The 12916-nt window shown below is 40.8% G+C and overlaps 1 protein-coding gene across 3 annotated transcripts in view; it reads left to right on the forward strand.

The window, feature by feature from the left end:
* Positions 1–12508, forward strand: part of ZCCHC2 (zinc finger CCHC-type containing 2) — a 52560-nt gene extending 40052 nt beyond the window's left edge. For 2 of the 3 annotated variants that reach the window (XM_019729322.3, XM_019729324.3), the window contains 3 exons: positions 4100–4243; positions 8055–9539; positions 10462–12508. In XM_019729322.3, coding sequence (XP_019584881.2) covers positions 4100–4243; positions 8055–9539; positions 10462–10529 — 1697 coding nt within the window. In that variant the 3' untranslated portion in view covers positions 10530–12508. The remainder of the gene's footprint in view (positions 1–4099; positions 4244–8054; positions 9540–10461) is intronic. The other variant, XM_019729323.3, reaches the window with a different exon arrangement.
* Positions 12509–12916: the final 408 nt, after the last annotated feature.

A 12916-nucleotide genomic window follows, 5' to 3' on the forward strand; every position in this document is an offset into this window, starting at 1 on the left:
CTGAGGCCTTAGTTTTCTCGTTTGTGAAACAAGAATAATACCTAACTCAACCAGATGGTAAGAATTAAATGTGATTAACATATGAAAGTATTTACCTACTACTGAGCATATAGGTGTTCAATAATGTAGTTCCTTTTCACCATTCTAAGTAGCAGAAAACATGCGCTGTGCACTATAAAGGTTAATTAAGAGCTTTTTAATAACATCTCAAGCTCTAAATCCTTTCTCTTTGTTTTCAAATATTATGAAAGTACAACCTCAGTATTTTTGATTAGGTAAATCTTATTCTGTTTTGTCCTCTACATATGTCACTGATTCATATATATTTATACATATAGGGCATGATTATAAATGAAATATACTTTGTACAACTGGTGTCACCGATATCAAATATAGCTCAGGTGTTTGCTGACTCCAACGTTTTTGTTTTGTTTTGTTTTTAAACTTTTATTTATTTAAGTGTGTTTTTCCAGAACCCATCAGCTCCAAGTCAAGTAGTTGTTTCAATCTAGCTGTGGAGGGCGCAGCTCACAGTGGCCCATGAGGGGATTGAACCGGTAACCTTGTTGTTAAGAGCATCGCGCTCTAACCAACTGAGCTAACCGATCGCCCCATGCCAACTCCAAATTAAGAAAAATCCCTTATTTAGTAATTTCTCTTTAAAATATTAAGGTGTCAAGAAGGAATCACCGTTAGCATTCAGTAAACTCAAGAGATATTTAAGATTTCTATGAAAAAAATCATGCATATCATAAAATGTACATACTATATTGAAGCTGAAAACATTGGGTCCTTCTGATTCGTAGGTTGTCCAGATCTTTAAATAAATCTAGTTTAAGATAAGTATTATTTATTTTTAATTTAAAAATTTAACTTGCATTTTGAGTAATAACATATTCAGTAGTTCAAAATTCTAAATGACCAAAAGGGAACAAAATCACTCCCTCACGGCCTCCCTCCATTCCATGTCGTGTTCTCCCAAAAAGCAGTCGGTGTAGTTTGTCCTCCGTATTCTTTGCAATGTATTTGCTTTAAATTCTCAGGCTTTAACTCTCTCTGCTAAAGAGATGTAAGCTTTACCTCGTCTACATTTTTAAGAACTCTGTTCCAGTACATCACTCAGTCTTCAGTCGTTGCTTGTGGCATCTCTCAATTTCTTTTAAAAGATTACAGTGATTTAAAGTCTCTAACTGCCTTTCATTATGGTTCTGATGTGTCTAAACAGTTACGTCTAAATAACTTCTATTTGTTCATAAATACTAATAACCAGGACTTTTATTGTTAGAAGAGTGGCTAATGTAAGTTTTTGCTTTTTGTTGTCTTGCACGGTCTTTTACCCTTTGAGACATGATAACAGATAAAAAAGTTTGTATCTCTGTTTAAAATGGAGATTTGTGGGCAATTTGTGGAATATCCTTTGGCATATCCTCACCTTCACACCTTCTAACTCTAGATTATCACGTAATTTCTTTTTATTTATTTATTTATTTATTTATTTATTTAATTTTATTATTTTCAGGTGCACAAGATAAAGCAAAACTTAGACGTTTATCATTTATATCCCTCACACTGTGTGAACTCCCCTCCCCCATCCACTATCCCTCTGACATCGCACACAGCCATTACATTTCCACTGTCTCTATTCCTAATGCTGTACTCCGCTTCCTGTAACAATATACATACAAGTATATAAATATACATACATATATATATTTATATAAAATTATAGTTGGCATTCAGTATTGTTCAGCTTCAGGTGTACTGTGCAGAGATCAGGCATCTACATCATCCCTGAGGTGGTCTCCCAAATGGGACACATGTCCATCGGATACCCTACAAAATCTTTACATTATTGATTACATTCCCCAAATAATTTTCAAAACCCCATGGCCATCTTGTGGTTACCGACTATTTTCTAAACCTCTCACCTTCCCCCTTATCCCCAACCCCCCACCCCTCTAGCAACCCTCAGTTTTTCCTCTATGTCTCCAAAACTGTTTCTGATTAGTTCATTCACTTATTCTTTTCTTTAGATTCCGCATATAAGTGAGATCATATGGTATTTGTCTTTCTCTGTCTGACTTATTTCACTTAGCATAATGTTCTCTAGCTCCATCCATATCATTGCAAATGGTAAGATTTCTTTCTTCTTTATGGCTGCGTAATACTCCATTGTATAAATGTACTGCAATTTCTTAATCCAGTCATTTATCAATGGGCATTTCAGTTGTTTCCATGTCTTGGCTATTGTGTATAGTGCTGCAGTAAACATAGGCGTGCATAAAGATTTTTGAATTGGAGTTTTGGATTTCTCCGGATAGATACCTAGGAGTGGGATTGCTGGGTCATAAGGTAGTTCCATTTTCAGATTTTTGAGCTACCTCCATACTGTTTTCCATAGTATCATGTAATTTCTGATTATAAAAATTTCAAAGTACACAATTCTGAAGGACCTTCTGGATCACCAAAAAGAGAAATTTGTGTTTAGTATAGATTTCTATTTATGTATTCAGTTCTTTGAAAACTGCAAATTAATATATGATAATGTGATTAGAATATTTACTAGCTGTATAATCTAAAGAAAGTAATTTTTTAAATTGTGTCATTTTGAGAAATAGCTGCTTTTTTTTGGTTGTTAGCATATTCTGTAATTTACTCTTTGAAGTTTCAAAGACTCCACCGTAGTTTAACTGAGTGAACAAATCTCGGCTCACCAACCCCGTGGTTCCCTTTTAGCTCATCATTTCTGGTTTGAGACTATCATGTTGAATCTTTGATTCTCTTAATCTGTAAATTTTTCATTTTGTTATATGCTAAATGAAATATTTATGTGCAGAATTTCCATATGTGCCACAGTTTTATAGTTTTCATTAGTCCAATTAAAGTCCAGGCTGTTTGGTCATTATGGCACATTAGGTTGTCTTCAGATAGCCATTGGTGTTGGCTGGCATCCCTTTCCTTAGTCACATTGTGAGTGGTAATTCAGCACCTATTGTGTATAAGTATATTCCAGGTTACTGTTCAGTACATTTATTACCTACCCAGGTAACTCCTCAGCTACTTAGAGCTTCTTGAGATTTTGTTCAGGTTTCCCTTGGAAGTTTGGTATTTTATTACTCAATAGGAATTAGCAAGATTTAATAACTTTATTCTTATTTAATATTCATTCACTATTTGAATGGCTGGGCTTGGCTAGGTCATCTTTAACAATCTAACAGTTACAAATTTATTCCCTTTAAATGACACAGATTAGTCAACTAACTTGCACATCGCAAATTACATCTTTTCTCTAACTCATACTTGTCCAAGTGATTAATAGTTACTAACTTTTTATTGGTTCCACCAGGTTGCCATGGAAATGATTCATTCATCTACAGTTCTTAAGATTCCTCTGGAATCCTTTATGGGGGCATTTTTATACGCTAAACTATATACACAAAGGACGTTGAATGCTTGCTGCAAGGGAGAAACTATGTTAGCTACTGGGTTTGCAGAAGTACATAGGATGATACCCTAAGGGCCAGTGTAGGAATGTCTGACACTAGACCTACCAGTGATCTCGCCTCTGTGCTCGGAACACATGTGGCCAGTGATCATAACAGGTTCCCACTTTGCCCCAACCCCACCTCGGTGTCACCTGGCTTCCTGCAGAACTGAAGGAGCCACGCAGCCCACTAGATGGGATTTCACTCTTCTCGAGTACTCAGGCGTAGTCGTTTTAAATGAATAGGCATTTTTGGCAGTCACTTCTATTCTTTAGGTCTTTGAAAGAATGAATTTCCAACAAGTTCTGAGTTGTTAAAATAGCTAGACTTAGAAAGTGCCTCAACATGCTGTTACTGGACTGATTGTACAAAGAACCTTAACTCAGATTTTTAAAAGTCAATGAGATTGACTTACTCCTCTGCCTTTGTTTTAAGAATGTATTTATCAAATATTTTCAATAAAATTGTGATTTAATAATGAATTTTTACCTAGGTCAAGGACCAGCTTTTTAGGTGATTATAGGAAAATGGGGAAAAAAGTAAATTATAGCTGTCACTAATTTGTAATGGCTCAATTCACAAATTAACTACTTAACATCATTTTTTAAAAATAGAATTGTTATTTTTAGATGCGAATTTGGACATTGGATCTGGACACGACACATATGGAGAAACATCTTCAGAGAGCTACAGTTCTCCGTCTAGCCCACGGCATGATGGAAGAGAGAGTTTTGAAAGTGAAGAAGAAAAAGACAGAGGTGTGTTCTTTGGAAGGGACATGGGGTGGTGGAGGGAAATGTGTGCTGTCTCTTAAAATCAGTCAAACATAAGTAATTTTATGTTCTTATGTCATTATTGATTTTAAATTTAATTGGTATAAAAGGTATCATGTAGACTATTGACTTAGCAGGTCCAGCATTATTGATTTTTTAAAAACTTATTTCACTGTATATGAAATTAAGTAGAAGGCAGCCATAAGAAAAAGTAGAGTTAGTGTAGAAAGATTGAAAATTTGTATGTTGTTAGAGGCACATATAGTTATAATTTTTATGTCTTACTGATGGATTGACCCTTTTATTTATATAAAATATCCTTTGCCTCCAATAACAATTTTTGTCTTAAAGAAATTTTACAGTAATAAAATAGTAATTAAAGAATTACTCTTTTATCTGATAGTAATTTAGCCACTCTAGCTCTCTTTTGGGTATTGTTTGTAAAGTACCTCTTTTTCCATCCTTTTTCTCTAATCCTATTTGTGTTTTTGAATCTGAAGCATGTCTCTTAATGACAGCATATAGTTAGATTATGTTTTTAGCCATTCTGCCCATCTCTGTCATTTGATTGGAGTGTTTAATCTATTTACTGTGGTTTTTGATAAGGTAGTATTTACATCTGCCATTTTGCTATTTGTTTTTGTATGTATTTTGTCTTTAATTACTCCTTAAACAGAGGCTCAGGGTCAGCTAGAAGTGAGAGTTTGGGACCTCCTCAGGTCTTTCCTGGGCATGCGTACAGCCCTACACATGAGGGTAGCCTTCTAGATTTTCAGGAATGTATGGAAGCTTTTCAAAGCTTCCTGTGGACAATTCATTCTCCAGTTTTTCCTTGTAAGTTTTTTGATCAGCCTCTTGTTAGCCCCAACAGGTAATGCTGCCTCAGGCAGCCAAGGTGTTAAACAGTTGCTGCTGACTCATTGTAACAAATGCCCTGTGGATAAAGACCTGTTAACCCAGAGTGGGCTCAAGCTGCCACACAGGCAAATCGTGACAGTGCTCTGGGGTGGGGGCTTTAGAGAGGCGGACCCAAGCTGCTTCCAGGCTGCTGGGCTGCTGATTTTCATAGCTACTGGAGGTGCTGCGCTGTTAGTTTACAAAGCTGCTTCAGAGCTGGAGAAGGTGAGAATTAGGCAAAGTGAAATGCCCAGTGCTCACTATTCATAAGATACTTAGCTGTTTTTCTTGAATCAATACTCCTCAGACTACTACAAGCCTGTAGTTAATTACCAGAGTTCTGAAAATTTTGATTTTGACAGTTTTTGCCTGGATTCTTGTTGCTTTTAAGGAGGAATGGAGTAGTATCGGAGGTTCTTACTCTGCTATTCCACAGGTGAGATCTCAAAAATGTATGTTGAATGAGGATGTCATTCTTTACACAGGACGACAACATCTGATTGGTAACATGTTGGTTGTAAGGTGCACCCGTGCTGGAGGGCAGTAGTAAATGATTTCTCTTGGGCCACCTAAAGACCTGTAGAGATCCTTAGACCACGGCGTTTCAGCCACGTGTGGCCTCTTCCTGGGCAGTCCACAGCTGAGACCCTAGCTTCTGTGTTACAGTATCAGGTCATGTCTTAGGAACTTACATGCAATTAAAGCCACTCTTTACTTTGCAGTTATTTTCAAGGCATAGCACATGTAGTGTGCAGTGACACTACACCCATTCTTCCAGTCAGCAGCAGCACCGCACTTCCGACAGGCAGTTTCCTCCTGAAAGAAAACAGTGAGAGTGACCTGTGAGAGCTCTTCCGAAGGCTCAGTGAGAGAGTCTTGATGCCTTATCCAGAGCTGAGAAGCTGTCAGTATGTTTCCTTTCACAGGGTGTGCTTCCTTCCGTAGGACGCACAGATGATCCTGTGGCTCTGAAGCTGACAGTGCAGGTTGAGCCTCTGGCAGGATTGTTACCAGCACATCCATATGCTGGGGTTACTTTGTGGAGGGTGCGTCTGGGGTTTTGTTTTGAGATTTAATACTTTTCAAAGTCAACACAAACAAGAACAAAACTTATTTTTAAGTAGCTAGATGAGTCCTTACAATGCTGAGAAATCATTTGGGAAAATATTGAGGCCGTTTGCTGTGACTTAAGATTTAAAGAAAGCCCAGTTCGTATAGAAATTTAATTGAAATGCTATACTTTTTTTTGGACTTAAATGTTTATCTTGAACTCTACTCATAGTGATGGTACAGATAATAGAAATAATGCCTTAAATAAGTTGTTCATTTTCGGATACCTTTTTTTTTTTTTTTGCAAAGGTTAGCAGTAAACACCTCAGTTATTAAGGGGTGTTTCTGCGGGAACCATTTACTGATAAATTGAATTTTTTGTATCTAATGTAAATTATAATAGTTGAATTAATGATACTATTGACATTCTCTGTCACTGAGTAGGGTTCTAACCTTCCTCCAGAAGGACTTGTATGATTTTTTTTTAATGTTCTGTTTAAAAAGTTTTCATTATCTTAGCTGCGTATAACTAGCTATTACCTTAACAGATATAAACATTTTAAGTATATAAAGCAATTCTGCTTATATTTATGAGCACAAAACTGTTCAAATAAGCACTACATTTAATTGCATGGTCTCTACATATTATTGCAGTACCTGGTTTATGCTATTTAAAAATCATGATTTAGATTTTATCTTTTGCCTCCTTTATGCCAAAAGTCAGGAAATCCAGGGGAAGTCTGAATTGAAGTTATTTCTATATACAAACGTGAAAGTGAAGCAGTAGTAAGAACAAGTGCAGTATAATTTTGTATCTGCCGCTCTGGACTGTTTTGCCCTTGGAGAAGCGGCAGTGCTCTCGTGTCTGCCATTCTTGTGTTCTAGCACATTTGTGATATGACTGTAATAGTAGCTTTAAATTTTCTTTCCCCCACTGAAATATTTAAAAGGATGAATATTTATTCCATTCTAAAAAAAGAAAAAAATCTCTTCCATTCCCTACCACTAGATATTTGCGTTAAATACTGTCTTGATTGAGCTCCTTTAAATTGTATCATTTATATGAGACAAATAGGAAGACCTTGGGTTTGGCAGTACAGAATATAAATCAAGCGAATCACCCGAGTAAGGTTAAAAATACCTGATCCTTTTCTCAGTAATAACATGATATTAAATATATCTATATTTTATAATGTGCTTCATTCAGTCTCCAATCAATCTTTTGTTGCTTCTCTCCGTAGATTTTCTTTTTTATTAAAACTTTATTTTTTAGAGCAGTTTTAGGTTTACAGTAAAATTGAGAGGAGAGTGCAGCGGTTTCCCCTGTACCCCCTGCTCCTCCTGCACAGGGCCCCACATTCTCAGCATCGTCACTGGGATGGTACATGTTTTACCAAGGGCGAACCTACACTGATACCTCGTGACTGCCCACAGTGCAGAGCTTACCTGCGAGCTCACTCGGGGGATGGACTTCCAGTGGCTTTGGACAGCTGTGTAAATGACAGGTGTCCCTCGCTGACGCCACACACAGCATTTTCACTGCCTGAAACTCCCTGTGCTTCACCCATTCATCTCTCCCCCACCCTCCACCGCTGGCAACTCTGATTTCTTTTTATTGTCTCATAGTTTTGCCTTTTCCAGCATCTTTATATATCTTAAATAAAGTCCATAGAAAGCCAAAAGTTACAAGAAGGTCAGCTTGGCAGTTAGGAAGTTGAAGGGACACATTTACTGCAGTTCCAGACTTCATAGTTTATGTTAGATGTACTTAAACTTTATTTCTGAGAAGCAAGAGAGATGGGAGTTAACATTTGTGTTAATAGCATCTCTTTGTGTTTGTTTCCCTTAGACACAGACAGCAATTCTGAGGATTCTGGAAATCCATCAGCCACCAGGTTTACAAATTATGGTTCTGTCAGCCAGACTGTCACTGTCAAGCCAGCCGTTGAACTCGCTTCATTAGGAAACGACAACGGAAGCCTTTTAGAGGATCCCTTAAACTCACCCCAGTATCAGCGTATTTCCTTTATGCCGACTTTACACTGTTTCATGCACAGCGGTGCTCAGAAGGCTGACGTCATCGTACCCCCGCGCAAATCTGCCGACGGCAAGACGCTAGGCATGCTCGTTCCGAGCCCTGTCGCGCTTTCTGCGATCAGGGAGTCCGCCAATTCAGCCCCTGCTGGGGTGCTAGGGCCAGCAGCCTCTACTGCAGAAGCAGAAAAACACCTGGAGCTCCTGGCATCCCCTTTACCTCTCCCGTCCACGTTCCTGCCGCACAGCGGGACGTCTGCTTTGCACCTAACAATTCAGAGGCTGAAGTTGCCGCCGCCGCAGGGATCTTCTGAGAGCTGCACCGTTAACGTCTCGCAGCAGCCAGTGGGGAGCCCGAGCCTCGGCTCACCAAGCACTGCCTTTCTGCCAGTTCATAACCCAGGTAGTTTTCCGGGACCTCCTGCTGCTGCCACGGAGCCCATCACCAAAGCTGCATCCCAAGTGGTAGGACTCAGTCCATTGGTGCCTCAGATGGAGGGGAGCGCAGGGACAGCCCCCCAGCCTCCCAGTGTGAAGGTCGTTCTCCCAGCAGCTGGCCTCTCCGCTGCACAGCCACCAGCGTCCTACAGCTTACCAGGCTCTCCCCTGGCTGCCAGTGTGCTGCCCAGCCAGAATTCCAGTGTGCTGAGCACGGCAGCCACGTCCACGCAGACCGCGGGCACAGGCAGCAGTCAGGCCCAGTCGGGCCCCGCGGTTCCCACGCACACGCCAGGTCCCGCCCCCAGCCCGAGCCCCGCGCTGACGCACAGTACTGCGCAGAGCGACAGCACGTCCTACATCAGCGCCGTGGGGAACATGAACGCCAATGGGACGCTCCTGCCGCCGCAGCAGCTGGGCTCAGGGCCCTGTGGTTCTTGTGGGCGAAGGTGCAGCTGTGGAACCAGTGGGAGCCTCCAGCTCAGTAGTTACTATTATCCCAACCCGATGCCCGGCCCAGTGTACCGCGTCCCCATCTTCCCTCTGCAATCCATCTGCAATGGCAGCTACCTCAACCAAGCACATCAGAGCAACGGAAACCAACTTCCTTTCTTTCTGCCTCAGACCCCATATGCAAATGGACTGGTGCATGACCCCGTCATCGGGACCCAGGCCAGCTATGGCATGCAGCAGGTAGCAGGATTTGGGAGATACTACCCCACGTATCCAGCACCCAGTGTAGTTGCCAACACGAGCGGTTCAGGGCCCAAGAAGAACGGGAATGTCTCGTGTTACAACTGTGGAGTCAGCGGGCACTACGCACAGGAGTGTAAGCAGTCGTCCCTGGAGGCCGGCCAGCCAGGTAATGCCGACAGCTCCCCGAGGACTTGTTTCTGAGTGTGCCCGTGGGGCACGGGGATCGCGTGGTAGCGGAAGGAGCTGGTGTGTGTGTGTTTACAGGTGTTGTGCTTTCAGTGGCAAATCATAACATGCCGACCATCAACCTAGTGTAGACCTAGGTCACACCGCACAAGCCAGGTGCAAAGGAATTCAGTTTCCACGTAGGAACTAAACCATAAAGGCACTTTTTAAGGAATATAATGGGAATTTGCATTATAGAATGTCAGATCTCTTGCTTGTAGCACTTTTGTTTTTTTAAGCTACAATCCTGTTTCATAAAGTAAGCAAAATTTTTAAATATTGAAAAAGTAGGAAGTTACTGTAGTCATCTGCCATGTAAGGTTTTCAGTTGCTGTTTAGTACATCTGTGCATCGCCAGCTGCCCCCAGCTTTTCCCTGTGCTACTCTTCCTTCCCGGCAGATGTTTTTTTAAAAAATGCTACTGCATTTGAAGGAATGAAATACTTTAAGCACTGATTTGGGAGTAAGGGAATTTGAACCAAGTTTAATATTACCACTAGAAACAAGAAAATGTTCTTACATAAGTATGAGTAAGATACCAAATTCCAAGGTAGAGCTCAAACCTTTATCCTTCACTTGTCTTTGGCTTTTGTCACTTTGCCAGATCTCACCCAGGAAAAAAAAAGGCTTGAATTGGGAGTATATACTTGGCATTTTTAAAGGAAGCTGAGTTTGACGGCTTTAGGTTGAACTTAAAGCACAAACTTCATATTACTTCTGAAAAGGGATTTTCTTGATCAGTTCGGAATGGTGGTAGTGCAGACAATGCCTTCTGCCCCGCATGCGCCTGTGATGTGTTGCAGTGGTGTGTGATGCATTGCCTTGTAAGCAGTGACTTAGCAGTTCTGTCTTTCCCGTTTTAGGCACTTACAGACTGAGATACGCACCTCCCCTCCCCCCTCCTAATGACACGTTGGACTCTGCAGACTGAAACAAGTAAAGCTTGCCTACCTAACACTGAAGTGTGGGGAGTCATGGTGGGGTGTGGAGGGGAGGAAAGGAAAGGTATTTTGTTTGTTTCTTCGTCTGTACATTTCCTAGATTTCTATGCACTTGGGGTTTTTCATTTGTCTTGTACCAATGTCCAAAACAAAAACAGAATACATTGCTTTTGAGCCTCTGGTCTCCTGGTTCAACAACAGGCTTATCTGTATGATATGTGTAATTTAAACATCCAAACAAAACTGTCAAAAGGAAAATGTGGATACGTGCTTTTTTTTTTTTTACACTGAATACTTGCTGTGTGCAATGTTTACTGAATCTTTAAAACTGTGTATTTGACCTTTTTTACAACACTGGTGACAGTCATGTGGTTTTGAAAAACAGATACTTTGCTTCTTCCCCAGCTTTTCTCACTTTCACCCTAAACTACACTTTTTTCCCCACCACCTGCCTCTTTCTAGTCACCAACTCAGGAGTCTTGGGTGGTGCATTGGCCCACACTTGTCAACTGCTCTGTGTATAAACGGAGGGTAAAATGTTCCCCTTCATGTTAAGGGAGAAGTGAGATTCCCCAAATGGTGTGTATATATGTAATAAACAGCATCACGTCAACACATATATGCAGTGCTTATTGTGCAAATAAAAATGAAAATAAGTGGGAGAGAGAGGAAGAAGTAAAACCATATGAAACTGAAAAAATGTGGACAGAGCTTTTTCTTACAAAAAGTAACACCTTTTTTACTTCATCATACTGTTTTAGCCTGTTGCTTCAGAGAGACACATAAAGTGAACAAAGTAGTGTGAATGTTGCTCTCCTGTGTGTTTGTAATGACCGCTGACAGCCAGCTGTTGTCTACCTGTGTCCTGCTAAGGGACACGACTTAAGTAACGCTTTCTTCTTTCCCTGCGCCAACTGTTACAGTGTTACCTTGTGTTTCAAATGTGTGTGGTTTATTGCAATCGGAACAGAAGCTCTGCATTTCTACACGTCAGGTATTTGTTCCCTAACCTGTCTCTCATGGCAGCGTCCCTTTCCTCACAGTTCACCACTGTGCTTGGTTATAATGTGAAAGACTGGACTCTGAGTGTGGGGGACCGGGGTTAATTGTGTCAGTGTCACAGCACTAAGGTGAATAATGCTGCTGTTTTTTTAAACAAAGGTTTTTTGAAAGCCAATCTATGTACTAAATTGCTTCCAGGTAATTTTTGATTTCCTAAAGTGCACTGAGGTTACCTGGAAGACGGGGTGACTTTTTTGGACTGCTGCGTTCCACAGCCGCGAGCAGCGCCCGCTGAGCAGTCCTCGTGTGAGGACCGGGCTCGGGTCCCTTCCCGTTCAGAGCAGAGCCGAGACGACAGACTTCCGTGGGTGCCGTGGCGTTGGTTTGCAGCAGGGAACTTCAATATTTGGTCTTGGTTCAGAAGCCTCACAGATCACTAGAAAGAGGAAAAACTTGAAAAAAAAAAAGAAGCTTCATTTAATGCTTCATAGGTAGCATTTATATTTATAGCACCAATGTACATTTTGAAACTTTCAGGGGTGGGGGTTAAAGGGGCAGGGAGAGGGGTGGGTGTAAAGGGGTAGAGGAAAGCTTTAATTTAAAAAGAAAAAAGTTCGAGTAAAGGAAATTATTTTGATTAAATATATTTTATTTGATCGGGGTATTTTTGGACCACACTATTAAATTAATTGTTAAACTGCAGTTGAGTTCCAGTGAGTTTTGATAAGCCACATACGGACTGCATTGTGAGTCACTTGCCAGTTGTACTTTATGGAGCTTATTTTATGATTTAAAATACTGTACTGTACATAGGAGGTATGTTACCTTCTCCTTATTTGTATGTTTACCATATACTTTGATATTTGAAATGTTATGTACTGGAAAGGCCACTTATATTTCTAGAACAGATTGGATTTTATGCAACCTTTTTTTCTTGAATTAACAGCAATAAAAAAAATGAAAAACAGCTTAAGAATTGTGCTTTATTGCAAATTTTGTAAACGTGAAAGGAGGACATCCTGCATCGTAATTTTTTTTTTCTTTTTGAAGACTCAGCCCACTGTTTCCCTGTAACATGGGCCGTGAATCCCAAAGTCTTTACCATCTGACGTCCTTCAGGCCCCCCCCCCCCCCCAGCCTGACTGCAGGTTGCCTGTGTGACTGAAAGGAGACCGCTTTCTGTGCTCACTGACCACATGCTGTGCCAGAGGCTCCCACAGTGGCCCAGCCACAGCCCTTGTCACCCTAGGGCTGTGCTTCTGGTTTAGGCCCCTTCTCACCAAAAGTGTAGAGGACCGAATCCACTTCCTCAAGTTTATTGACATGGTTTTGTTTGCCAGGCAGCCCTCTTGGTACGGTATTGAGTATCTTTATT

The sequence above is a fragment of the Rhinolophus sinicus genome, chromosome 4 (assembly GCF_057876585.1).
Source record: "Rhinolophus sinicus isolate RSI-liver-muscle chromosome 4, RSI-T2T, whole genome shotgun sequence".
NCBI classification, from domain to species: Eukaryota; Metazoa; Chordata; class Mammalia; order Chiroptera; family Rhinolophidae; genus Rhinolophus; species Rhinolophus sinicus.